Raw genomic sequence first — 14,892 nt, 5'->3', positions numbered from 1 at the left:
GGACCGGGTTGTAACTTTAGTCGTCGTTTCTTACGATTAGCAGTGGGAATAAAACGGACAGTAACTGGCGTTGTTAACGGCTTAGATTGTTAATGGACCGGGTTGTACCTTTAGTCGTCGTTTCTTACGATTAGAAGTGGGAATAAAACGGACAGTACCTGGCGTTGTTAACGGCTTAGATTGTTAATGGACTGGGTTGTACCTTTAGTCGTCGTTTCTTACGTTTATAAGTGGGAATGAAACGGACAGTAACTGGCGTTGTTAACGGCTTAGCTTATTAGTGGACCGGGTTGTACCTTTATTCGTCGTTTCTTACGATTAGCAGTGGGAATAAAACGGACAGTAACTGGCGTTGTTAACGGCTTAGATTGTTAATGGACCGGGTTGTACCTTTAGTCGTCGTTTCTTACGTTTATAAGTGGGAATGAAACGGACAGTAACTGGCGTTGTTAACAGCTTAGCTTATTAGTAGACCGGGTTGTACCTTTAGTCGTCGTTTCTTACGATTAGAAGTGGGAATAAATCGGACAGTAACTGGAGTTGTTAACGGCTTAGATTGTTAGTGGACCGGGTTGTACCTTTAGTCGTCGTTTCACGTTTAGAAGTGGGAATGAAACGGACAGTAACTGGCGTTGTTAACGGCTTAGCTTATTACTGGACCGGGTTGTACCTTTAGTCGTCGTTTCTTACGATTAGAAGTGGGAATGAAACGGACAGTAACTGGCGTTGTTAACGGCTTAGCTTATTAGTGGACCGGGTTGCACCTTTAGTCGTCGTTTCTTACGATTAGAAGTGGGAATAAAACGGACAGTACCTGGCGTTGTTAACGGCTTAGATTGTTAATGGACCGGGTTGTACCTTTAGTCGTCGTTTCTTACGTTTATAAGTGAGAATGAAACGGACAGTAACTGGCGTTGTTAACGGCTTAGATTGTTAATGGACCGGGTTGTACCTTTAGTCGTCGTTTCTTACGTTTATAAGTGGGAATGAAACGGATAGTAACTGGGGTTGTTAACGGCTTAGCTTATTAGTGGTCCGGGTTGTACCTTTAGTCGTCGTTTCTTACGATTAGAAGTGGGAATAAAACGGACAGTAACTGTAGTTGTTAACGGCTTAGATTGTTAATGGACCGGGTTGTACCTTTAGTCGTCGTTTCTTACGTTTATAAGTGAGAATAAAACGGACAGTAACTGGCGTTTTTAACGGCTCAGATTGTTAGTGAACCGGGTTGTACCTTTAGTCGTCGTTTCTTACGTTGAGAAGTGAGAACGAACCGGACAGTAACTGGCATTGTTAACGGCTCAGATTTTTAGTGGACCGGGTTGTACCTTTAGTCGTCGTTTCACGTTTAGAAGTGGGAATGAAAGGGACAGTAACTGGCGTTTTTAAAGGCTTAGATAGTTAATGGACCGCGTTGTACCTTTAGTCGTCGTTTCTTACGTTGAGAAGTGAGAACGAACCGGACAATAACTGGCATTGTCAATAGTCAATAGTCAATGTTTTATTGCGGAGACAAAATACATTTGTATGGCAAACGTCAAATACGTTAAAATTTGGACATACATACCACTTCGAGCTCTCATTCAGACATACATTTGATCACTAATTCCACGTTCATCCATCACCAATAATTCCCACTTCGTTCGAGAGTCAGTCCTGTTATTGTGTGGTCTCCCAGTCATATTCCAGAAATTCTTTTACATTGTAAAATGCATTTGACGCTAAACAGCGTTTTAAACGAGTTTTTTCTTAATTCATTAGGCAATCTGTTAATAAAATGAACCCCTGCCTGTGAAGGCAAGCGTTCATAAACCACCATCCTGTGTCTCCCAGTTCGGTAGTTGTCTCTGGTTCTAGTCCCGTACGAATGAATGTCTCGGCTAGTAATCAAGGCACATTTAGACATACAATACAACGTTGTTTCTAAAATGTAGAGGCTAGGCAGAGTTAACAGTTGCAACCTTTTGAAAGTTGACCTGCACGACTCTCTAAACTTCAATTTTGCAATGGTGCGGATCGCTCGCTTCTGTAACTTAAACACTCTTGAAAATTGGTTACTTGCGCAGGCACACCACAGTACCAATCCGTAAGTGAGGTGTGGATAAATCAAGCCATAATACGCCGTTATCAGAACTTGACTTGGGCAGTATTTGGCTAGAGACCTCAGAACATAAATGCCTGAGGCTAATTTTGAGCAAACGTGATCGATGTAAACATTCCATGTCAAACCTTGATGAAGGTAAATTCCAAGGTATTTTGAGGAATAGACTTCTTCTAGTATTGTATCCGCTAACATAACGCTAGGTCCATACTCAAAGTCTACTGGGTTTAAAGTGAAATTTAAAACGTTAGATTTAGATGAATTTGTATTTAGATTGAGGCTATGAAAATGTTGGACACAATTGTTCATTCTAACAAATGCGTTTTGTTCCAAATCTGATTTCGAAGATTCGTTAAAACAAAGAGTTGTATCATCAGCATACTGCACGATTTTCCCGCGTGGCAGTGATGATTTTATGCCATTAACATAAAGCAGGAAGAGAATTGGAATGTGAATGGATCCTTGAGGAACTCCATAACTCATATTCACAGAATTTGAAATATGATTAGAAATTTGGACAACTTGATTTCTATGACTTAGGAATTAACTAAGCCATGTGAGAGGCACGCCTCTAATGCCATGCGATTCCATTCTGTCAAGCAGTGTAATATGGTCAACACAATCGAAAGCTTTAGATAAATCGAGAAACACACTTAAAGTGTGATTTCGACTTTCCAATCCCTCTACAATCATATCGACAAGACCCACAATTGCATCTATTGTCGATTTGCCCTTTCTGAAGCCAAGTTGGGCATTTGAGAGCTGATTGTGTTTATTCAGAAATTGAAGCATTCGCACTAAAAACAACTTTTCAAATATTTTGCTAAAAATAGGCAAAATAGAGACAGGCCGATAGTTATTCATGAGTGTAGGGTCGTCTTCTTTAAAGATAGGGGTTACTTTTAACATCTTTAGGAGTGAGGGAAAAACTCCCAATTTAAATGAGGAATTTATCAAGGCGGTCAGAGGCCTCACAATATGCTTCGAGCATTTTTTTATGAGCCACATTGAGTTTGAATTAAGATCATTCTATTTTTTGGCTGGGAGCTGCTGAATAATACTGACGAGCTCTTTCTCATCGACCGGTGCCATGCCCATAGAGGCTCATGGAATTTGTCTTCTCGTGTAATGTACTAGAGGAGCCGATGGCCGAGGGCCTTGGTCACAAACCACAGTTGCAAAAAACTTGTTAAACTCTTTAACCACCTCAGTTTCATCATCCAAAAGCCGATCCCAAATTTTGATCTGGGCTATTTTTGAAGGATTTGATTTATTGTTAATGATGCCCCAAATAGTTTTAGAAATGTTTTTTGAAGATATAATCGCTTTAGAGACATCATATGCTTTTGCTGCATGGATCACCTTTCCATAAATCGTTTTATATTTCCGGAAAATTTTTTTAAAATTCTCATCTTGTGTTCGTTTATAAATTTCGGAGTAAAACTTAAGTTTTTCTCTCGAGATCAGAATTCCTTTAGTGGTCCACTTATTTTGTAATTTTTTGACCAATTTTGATGGTTCTTTTTGGACAAAATAGATCTAAATAAAAGTTTAAATAACTGTTTAAAAGTTTCAGACTGTTGCTCAACTGGTTTAGATAAATTTAGAAAGTCCCACTTTTCTTTCGAAAGGAAAGAGTTGAGGAGAGCGAGATTTTCTGGCCTTTTGTCTATTACGGTTTTGGAAATTTTGGGCTCCCTTATGAATTTTGTACCACTAATTACGGCCTCTTGGCCATAGTGGTCAGAAATCGCTGTTAACGGCTCATATTGTTAGTGGACCGGGTTGTACCTTTAGTCGTCGTTTCTTACGTTGAGAAGTGAGAACGAACCGGACAGTAACTGGCGTTGTTAACGGCTTAGATTGTTAATGGACCGGGTTGTACCTTTAGTCGTCGTTTCTTACGTTGAGAAGTGAGAACAAACCGGACAGTAACTGGCATTGTTAACGGCTCAGATTGTTAGTGGACCGGGTTGTACCTTTAGTCGTCGTTTCTTACGTTGAGAAGTGAGAACGAACTGGACAGTAACTGGCATTGTTAACTGCTCAGATTGTTAGTGGACCGGGTTGTACATTTAGTCGTTTCTTTCGTTTAGAAGTGCGCAGTTCAACGCAACGCCATTACCGAACAGGCTTTGTTGTTTTGTGTTCAGTGAATCAACACTGCATCGTTTAGAAATAAAACATCAAGCATGAAAACAATTGAAGTTTTCATAAATCTTCTTATGTATGAATTTAGTAGCAGTGATACGCGTATATAAGACGCATGTGTGTCAAAATTTATATTTTTATCAACTTATATCGAGACGTTTAGAAACGAAAATAGAGTTGTTTTAGGGGTTTAACGCCATTCAACCCCCATGTATGTTTCATAGTCTTAAAAATGCTTTAACTTTCAATATAAGTATGAAGTATACGTTTGTAAACTAGGGCAAAATATGACCGGTACAACCTCCAGAGACTTGTTATGAACGGAACAAGATACTCGCAACATGTCACAATATCAAATGACAGCGACAAGCTTATTGAGCCCTAGAGAGAGGTACTAGTTTGCTATTCTAAAATAAATAATTGTAAATGTTTCCTAAAAATTAATAGTCAAATTTTCCCAATAAAATAAATTATTTTCATGAACGAACATGGAAACTGTGTTTTTGTTTTCAGTATATTTACTTATAAATGTGAAATTGCTATTCTAAATTTGCTTCGCATTAAAACGGTTGTTTAAAATATGTTACAGTTTAAAATAAATAAAAATTCATTATTTATTATTTTTTAACATTTTCTTCTATTTCAATCCTATCTAAACTGGAACATTTCCAATTTTAGTAAACTTCCTCTGTCAATTTAATAAAACCTTCGTCTCTTATACAATGAGTAATAACACTCGATTCCTACACTATTAAATTATCATTCCTACACTATTAAAATGTCATACATGGTTATTTTGGATTATGGTGTAACCATAATGATTCGAATCACTAATGTACGTATATTGAATATTATCATTTATTATAGCTATTCAACCATTAATATTCAAATACGTATCTAAGATGAACATCAAAATCTTAATGCAGGTATATAAACGTTTTAAATTGTTAAAAATACATATCAAATATTAGTATGGAATATTACAGATGTGTTAAATGGAATTCACATAACTTTCATATTAACTGCCCAGCTATAAAACAGAATGAAAGCGTTAAATATTCACAAGTTAATACAAATGACCTTTCCTGGCTACTCATACCAACAGGTTGTGCTGTTCTGTATTTTCATCTCTATTTCTGATGTGATAGTTTCATATTTATTATTGATCTTATTTATTTATTGCAACGGTACAGACCAACTTTTACAATAAAGGTGCAAATACCAAACATAGTTTGCACATTGATACCCAGCAAGTTTCTCTTTAAACTTGCTTACAGGACTTTTGTTGAGCCACGTCTGAAGAATGGTTTACTGGCCTGAGGCTGGGTTACTTTAACACACATTAATAGATTGTTTTATTAGAAAAGAGAGCCGTTTATGAACTTGGTGGCCTAGGTAAACCGAACTCTTGCTTTTCATGAATTCAATGAACTTCCATCAATATTGAAATTATTATCTTTACAAAATCCAATAGTGTAGCAGTTCTTTGTTTAAATTTAGTTATTGACGATGAAAGGTATGATGGGATAACAGGATTTCGAAAATTTGCCGTTATATGTTATAAAATGTATAACACAACATTTCGAGGATTGGAATCTATCCACTGCGTCAGGGGGATGAGGTATTAGTACGTACAAAAATTAAGAACAGAAAGAAGAAAAGAATGGGAAAAGGGTTCAAACATACCCAAAAGCAGTTTGGAGTTTAGTCCAGGCGTTTTCCATGCAGATAATGCAAGTCCCGAGCACAAGTCACGAAGCACGAGAAACACAATCACACATCACAGCAGCATAGATGGAAGTGGGATACTGTGTAGTAGTCATTAACGAGTCTGTAGCAAACCGATAAAACATCCGGTCAAGAGTGAGCCTCTACACTCTAATACATCATGTATCGGCCTTAGCTGTGGTCTGTCTCTTAATGCCGGTGCAAGGTATATTATAAAGTCCCCTGAGTGCCTGAAAGTCATTCCTAACAACTTATGATTAAAACTGAAATTGATAGAACGTTTGATAGGACTGTGATTTTAAGCAATGGGGGAGTGCTTTTTGTAATCAGATTCAGAGAATTATATTTCCGTACTTAAATAATTTCATTTATTTTATAAACTAAGATCGTTGTTATTTATTACAAGTCAACTATTGTATAAATATTTGATTAATATTGACACTGGCATTCAGATTGTAACTCCCAAAAGGCAATAAATGTGTAGAAGCTTGAATTTGAGTAAAGCAATTGGTGTAGATGTACGCATAAGTATAAACCATTCTAATGCGCATGTGCAGCTAAGGAAGTAAAACTCCACTATTCATGTTTTCAATTTTATATCAGTCTGTATTAGTGGTTCTAAAATATATAGTTTAATACCTAATGCTTTTGGATTTTGGGAACTATCCTAAGTTTCGCATCTTGAGAAATTATTAATCTTTATAAATGTATGGTCTGACTTTAAACTGTGAGATGAAGAATTTTAATACTATTTCAGCAGAAAACTTCACCAATTTAACGCATTTAGCAGCGTTCGGCGAGTCTTCGTTTTAGGTTGCAAGATTGATAGACAGAGAATGATATATTGTCCATTGTGTAGTAATCACATTGTACTATTGTGACAGTGACAGCTTGATAAATCTCCCGTCAAGCGGAAAGTACCATTTGTGAAGATTGTGAAAAAGTTCCACAGAACAGTTGCGGTCATTTTATTGACACCCTGACAATGACAGTAAAATACTCGTATGTCAGCCTAAACCACATTTAAGAACATGGCTTTTGCGGTTTAAAAATACTTAAATGCGTGAGAGTTTGAGTGTAAACTTGTGCGTAGTACTAAGCAACATTTTCAGCTTATATATTGACGAAATTCTGACCGAATTCCTCCTTAATTTTTCTACGAAAGGAAAAGGATATATAAGAAAAAATTACATTTAACTCCGTTTCTAGTTCTCGTCATGTAACATCTGACTTATTTTGTTCTGTCTGGGATGAATTCTTGTAAGTCTAAGTGATGAAATGCAAATAGGACCAATATGCTGGGAATTTTGCATAATTTTATAATTTTTTTTATTTTAAAGAAAAATACAAAACATGAAATGGTAACATAATTTGTGTGGCAAATAATCGTACAGGGTATTGGTACGTAAAATGACGTATTTAACATATTACAACAATTTTATTATTTAGCCTATATTCTCTATATTATAAATTTAAAAACAGTTAAGCTTTAGTTCTGCGTAGGAAGGATAGAGATAACAAAACTACGTGTCAGTAATTGTTTCGAAGTTATGGGCGTAATCTACTCGAAATTTTGGGACAACATTAGGTATAGGAACAAAAATCGTATACTACTATGATTATCTTGTTTAAGATTTAAATAGTGGTATACGCTGAATGAAAGTAATTTTTTATATAAAAATAGTGTGTCGACTAGTGATGTTTCTTGAAGAATGCCCATGCATATTATGTTTTTGGCAGTAAAATATTTGAGTAAACTAGTAATTTCTATAATCTAAAAACTTCTTTTAAATTTATACCTGTAATCTTAGGGTAACCAATGCAAACTTATGCTTCTCATATAGCTTGTATTAAATGATATCTGTTCAACAGACGAGAGCATTAGCAAACTACCAAACACAGACCTGGAACATGGGAGCCAAGGTTATGTATGGAGGAAGCACGCTAAGTTTGACATACCACCTGCCAATATGCGGTATCATGTACTGTGGATGTTTCAATTCCTAAAGTATAACATCAAACCACCAAACACAGCCCTGTAACACGGGGGCCCAGGTTATGTATGAGGAAGCACGCTAAGTTTGACATACCACCTGCCAATATGCGGTATCATGTACTGTGGATGTTTCAATTCCTAAAGTATAACATCAAACCACCAAACACAGCCCTGTAACACGGGGGCCCAGGTTATGTATGGGGGAGCACGCTAAGCCTGACATACCACCTGCCAATATGCGTTATCATGTACTGTGGATGTTTAAATTCCTAAAGTATAACATCAAACCACCAAACACAGACCTGTAACATGGGAGCCCAGGTTATGTATGAGGAAGCACGCTAAGTTTGACATACCACCTGCCAATATGCGTTATCATGTACTGTGGATGTTTCAATTCCTAAAGTATAACATCAAACCACCAAACACAGACCTGTAACACGGGAGCCCAGGTTATGTATGGAGGGAGCACGCTAAGCCTGACATACCACCTGCCAATATGCGTTATCATGTACTGTGGATGTTTAAATTTCTGTTTAAATTAGTAAGTATAACATCAAACCACCAAAACACAGACCTGTAACACGGGAGCCCAGGTTATGTATGGAGGAGCACGCTAAGCCTGACATACCACCTGCCAATATGCGTTATCATGTACTGTGGATGTTTAAATTTCTGTTTAAATTAGTGGAAGTATAACATCAAACCACCAAACACAGACCTGTAACACGGGAGCCCAGGTTATGTATGGGGGAGCACGCTAAGCCTGACATACCACCTGCCAATATGCGTTATCATGTACTGTGGATGTTTAAATTCCTAAAGTAGGCTATAATATCAAACCACCAAACACATACCTGTAACACGGGAGCCCAGGTTATGTATGGGGGAGCACGCTAAGCCTGACATACCACCTGCCAATATGCGGTATCAGGTATTGTGGATGTTCCTTGCAGCATAAAACATCATACTTTGTTGTCTCTACTTTTAAACTGCACTCAAAGAATTATTCGTAATTCAACTAGTATTTATGTGTGACATACGTAGACATATTACATGAACCTTGCACAAAGTTATTCAATCAGTGAATAGGCACTAATTAAATTATATGCATTAAAACTGGTTGGATAGAACATTAGCGTACGTATTTAATGAAGCGTGCTGAGCTTACTTAAACTTTTTACTAATTCTAAAAGAAGTATAACTCTGTTAGTAATAAAAAATATAAATACGGCACTTTAACCAACTTCTTTATTGACACAATAGAACTATGAACAGTTTTTCTGTAAGTCTCAAATACAGTATTTGATCAAATACAAAATAAACAATACTGAAATGACAATATTTTATTATGGTAAACACAGTAACATTACATATAGATTTTATTATTTTATACAAGTCAAAGGAAGCAAAATCGGTTAAACCCGGGTATTAACAAGTTCAATATGACCCCCGTTCAGTTTGAGGAAACACGCAAAAAATGCAAGTTTTAGTTGGCTGGTCGGCATAACTCAGAAATGATTCAAATCACTTTTTTGAGGTTTGAATGCTCCTCAAAAATGATTATTTACACAAGACCCTACAGCACCAATCCGTAAGTAAGATGTGGGTAAATCAGGCTATAATATACCATCATCAGTACCTGACTCGTGCAATATTTGTCTAAAAACATCATAACATAAATGCTAATATTGTGCAAACTAAATCGATGTTAACATTCCATCTCTAACCTTGATCAAGATGTACTACAAGGAATTTAGTGAATTGTGTTTCTTTTAGAATGGAGTTTGACAAAGTTATGGCAGGCCCACACTCACACTCTCTACTTCGCAAAGATAAATTAATTTAAAAAAAAACAAGATTGAGGCTTTGGAAGTATTAACACAGTTCTTTAGGTAAACAAAAGCCTGTAATAAAACTCCTTTTCACTCTCCATTGGAACAGAGTCGTGTCATCAGCTTACTACACAAGTCTACCGTGTAGTACCAATGAATATTTCATTTATATAGACCAGGAAAAGAATTGGACTGAAGATGGGGATCTGAGGAACACCATACTTCATTTCTGTTGGTGTTCAAAGTTGATTTGAGATTTTACCATTTGGGTTCTGTGGCTTATGAATGAGCTAAGCCACGAAATGGGCACGCATAGAATGCTATACAATTCCAGTTTGTCAGCCAGTGTATTGTGTTCAACACGGTGAAATGCTTTGGATAAGTCGAGAAACACACTTAAGGTAGGGTTTAGACTTCCTAATTCCTCTTCAACTCTCAACTAGACTCACGACTGTGTCTACCACCGATTTCCCCTTTCTGAAGGCCCCATCGATCACCAGAAAGCTGTTTATGACGTAAGTTGGAAAGTAAGTTGGTATACTTACAACCCAAATAATCTTTATATAATCTATGCTTCGCTAACAAGTTAAAAAAGCATGTTTTATGAGTTTTGTAATTTATTAATAATAGCGGAGTATAAAAGGAAATTTTAAATTAATGGAAGAAATCAGAAGGCTTAAATATTCTATCATATTATAATGAGTGGGCTTCGAAAAAGTACCTAAATTATAACTACAATAAAATTCAAGTATACAAACAAGTATACTGTTCTTCGTTAAAATTATTCATAACTTCTAAGTATTACTGTTTTTATTTTAAAAACAATAATTCTTTAATAATAATATTTAACTTATTAAAATAATGTATTTATATGCTGTTTGCACGGTACTGTAAGATACTTTGAAAAGTACAGTAAAGAAGCAACCAAAACTTTGTTTATTCAGCAACGGGAAAAACTGCATGTTTAGTTTGGGGACTTCCCGTAGAATGTGTATTAACATTTTTCCTCAAACAGATTTCTTGATGCTCGTTTTTCTTACCTGAAAATTACTGAAATCACGAGGATATTGCATAATTTGTAATATAATCGTCATATCTCGCAAGCTTATTTTCGTAGCTTTTATAATCGTTTGTTCTTAGAAGTTTTGTTTAAGATTACATCCTATGAAGTACTAAAACGTTAATTGGATTTGGAACCTAATGTACCAAACAGCAAGTCGTTATTCTAACACGTATTCCATTGGTACATATTAAGTGTAGTTGTTCTTCATCAAAATTTCCTCAAGTATAGAAAACCGCATTGCGGCGTTCAAACAAAGTGAATGTACCCTGCTATTACTGTGTTATTAGCCTCACTTATACTAAACTAAAATAGTAATAGTAAACATGAAACTGGCAATGTAATTTCAGGACAGAGTATAAAATAACTTTTTTGAAGAAAACCGAATTGTTCTCATAAGTGAAGGTCACATATCAGCTTTTATTTGATTGCCACAACTGGGGTTCCACTCCCGCTCACGCGGGAAATTGGCAACCCTGTTTTCACTGAGGTTTATTCTCTGAGATTGTTGTTTTGTTCATAAGCCAAACAAGCGATCGTTTTACTCACTGAAATGCTATTGCCAGGAAACGTTTGCCAATTGGACATCATACAAGACATTATACTTATTTTTACGTTAATTGTATATTACTATATTCAAATAATTAGAGTTTGCTTTAAACTAATTGTTTGATGATAACTATCTAGCAATTGTTACTATTTCACAAAACATTAAAGGAATTAACTTCATTTACAATTGAAATCTTAACGACTAACGGTGGAATAATAATTATTATGATACAAATAATAAGTTACAGTTAATATTACTACCCTTTATCCCGGCAATAAAAGTGCAGATCAATAGGTATAATCTAATGCGGGGAGATTGTTGGAATTGATAGTTTCCTAAGTGTTAAATTTGCTAGCCTAGAGCGTGCCTGCTTTCACTGGAGAGGCTGTTATTGATCTGGTATTCCCTCTTCCTAGGAGACATATTTGAGATTAATGCAAAAAATCTTTCCTCGTTGATATCGACAGCAGACGGCCCATCTCCTAAATATTACTCGCCCAGAATATGCTTTAACTTCGGAAGCAATACAAAAATCCTTTTAATACGAAGTGCAATTACGTGGTTTTGGTCTCCAGGAGTTCCTAACCTCTACAACCTCTTGGCATCTAAATGCATCCACATTTTAGAATTTTTTATCCTCTGGGTAATCTTTTCTTTTTTGAGTATTAATAAAAAATCTGATTACTGCCAAAAGATAAACATATATTTATTCCTGATCAGCCATAACCTTTTAAATATTTGTTAGATTTCCACTAAGCAGCATTCAAAAATAAAATAATTGTTCTGAAACATAATTATACTATGAATATTTTGATATATTATTTATTGGAATACTCTTGATTAGGACAGCAACTCAGGGGTTACACATACAGTAATGTCCAGTAATTAGAGGCGCTTACATTGAGTGACAGTGTCACAGTTATCCATCACATACAACTGTCACAAGACACTAGCGTAGAGTACAATAGTGTCACAAATTGTTCGGTCTACCCCGGTACTCTAAATGTGTCAAACAAGCAATGTGTCTAAGTGTAATTGTGTAAGCTTTCATTATTTGCTATTTGTTTTGTCTTTCGGCGACGGATACGAGTTAAATCTCTCTTTGACCTACTATCTTAGGTCAGGCTGCGATTCAGTACGAATACATTCACATAAATTTTGCCATTTGTATGTAATATTATAATAAACTGTAAAAAAGGACAATAGGATTTCGAACATTAGCCATCGCTATATGTTACAAAAAAATATAACACAAAGTTTTGTGCTTTGAAATCCATCATTCATCTCTCAATTTCGAATCGATTTTACGGTTCTCCTTTAAATAAAATACTACAACATTTTTAGCTAGGATGACCTCATCTCCTAATTTAAAGATACCCTGTAATTAGTTCAATCCACTAAAAGTCTTTCATTGTTAAAGAAATACATAGTTTTTGTTATAAATAACTTCGTGTAACACAAAGAGTCCGTATTATATGTACTATTCCAGAAGTGTGCATTAGTAACAAACACGGCTCTAAAATCACTGGGGAATTCCCTATTTTGTACCTCAATTTCCCTACAAATATGTTTAATGCGCTAAGGTGCTCTGTCGTTTTCATGTTTTTTTCCACAACACTTTTATTAAACAGGATTTTTCCGGACATTTGCCATCGTTCAGTGAAACAAGAAATCAGTAACACTACGTTTCGAGATCTGCAATCTGATCTCTTCTTCAGATAAAGAACTAACCTAATACATAGTTATAAACTAGGTTAAAATAAACTAATCTTGCCAAAGCGTTGTGGCACGCCTAAGTCAGGAATCACAACCACCATGTTGTTTGTCAACTTCACTAACTCTATAAACATGCACTTAATAAGAAACTATACACAACACTCATCATTAAAACTGAACTACGGAATACAAACTGACACATGTATCAGAACTTTTAGTAATGTTTCTTTTCTTACTGAAACATGCTTTACAAATAGTCATTCAAACTTTTTGTAATGTAAGAAAAACTATTGAAATGTTGTGGGTTCTATTAATTTTAGAAAATGGTTTGATTAATTTTATTTTAATAAATCTAATAAAAATAACAAAACAATGGTCTATCAAGACATATTTAACAGTAAAAAGCATTTCAGCTAAAGTCTGTACATACAGATTTCATCTAGGAATTATATTTAATAATTATTTTGATAAACCTACTTTAATCTACGCACAATATCCTGTACGTTGATCAGGGAAGTACGATCTTTATGTATTGTATCTCAAATGAGACTGACAAATAAATAATATATACTAAATAGGCTAAATATAGACAGTGGATTTATATTATATAACAAAAGTATTTTCTTTATCTGTTCATCAAGCAGATCACAAAAGGATTTATATATAAGAGGATTATTACCTCTTATATAATAAGTTATAAATAAAGTTAAATTTAATTTAATATAGAAACATTGTATATGGAAATTAAAAGTTTTATATCATAAATTTCTTTTCCTAATAGAAGTTTAATTATTAACATACGATTAGAAAGAAAAACGTGTGAATTTTCTTTGCTTACATTTGGGACAAAGTCTTTCCAATTCATTGGCTCAGTGGTTAGTGATTCATACTATGAAATAAATTATTATTTTTTTTGTGTTAACGCTCAGGTACTTCATATTGATTAAACAATCCAACAATATTTCCCCAATTCCCAACACAATGCAGGCAGCAGCGACCTCTCGTTACTCATTTCTGCGGCTCATTGGCGATTAGTGTTAAAGCCGCTTGTTAGCCCGGTATTAGCCTCGCTTGGTTAGCCTGGTATACGAGGTTCTGTACTACAAGTTAAATCATGATAGAAAATTCTTTTCGATTTTTATAACCAAAAACACTGGAAACGATCATTTAATGAACGAATGATTTTGAAAACGGAATCATGAACTAAACAATTTACGAAGAGAAGTAATTAAACTATCGTTGTCTCTTTGGAGTATATATTTGACCAGCCATCAGGTGTGTATCTGGGCCAGCCACCATATGAGTATCAGGAGCAGCCACTAGGTGAGTATCAGGAGCAGCCACCAGGTGAGTATCAGGACCAGCTTGAATACCAGGGGCAGGCACCTGATGAGTATGAGGACCAGCCACCAGATGTTTATACGTCATCTATGTAGTATGAATGTTTACATTAACGTTGGATAATATGAAGTAGTTTAACTTAACATTTTAATATTAACGTTTGCAATAGAAACAAAATAATCGTTGCGAAAGAAATGTAAAGATTTGTTCTACTCTACTTACTACCAGTGCGAAATCGGAGATGAGTGTCGATTTAAATAGGAGACTAATAGTTATATCTGTATTCATTCTAAAAGAAATTGAGATTCAGTTGTCTAAAGAAATCTAAAAATCAATAATTAAGAGTATATATTCAATCTTCTATTTTTTGCTGATATTACCGCCAGTTGCTTTATCTAACCGCCAGTTTACTAA

General features: G+C 35.3%; 1 protein-coding gene across 1 annotated transcript in view; it reads left to right on the top strand.

Moving 5' to 3' along the window:
• LOC124365350 (probable serine/threonine-protein kinase yakA) overlaps positions 1-14,573 on the top strand; it is a 37,722-nt gene extending 23,149 nt beyond the window's left edge. Inside the window, exon 3 of the mRNA XM_046821325.1 lies at positions 14,406-14,573. Within this exon, the coding sequence (XP_046677281.1) occupies positions 14,406-14,573 (168 nt within the window). The remainder of the gene's footprint in view (positions 1-14,405) is intronic.
• The last annotated feature ends 319 nt before the right edge of the window (positions 14,574-14,892 follow it).

This window comes from Homalodisca vitripennis, chromosome 6 (assembly GCF_021130785.1).
Source record: "Homalodisca vitripennis isolate AUS2020 chromosome 6, UT_GWSS_2.1, whole genome shotgun sequence".
Classification (NCBI taxonomy): domain Eukaryota; kingdom Metazoa; phylum Arthropoda; class Insecta; order Hemiptera; family Cicadellidae; genus Homalodisca; species Homalodisca vitripennis.
The sequence above is the reverse complement of the archived record's forward strand: the minus strand, read 5'-3'. Positions and strand labels throughout refer to the sequence as shown.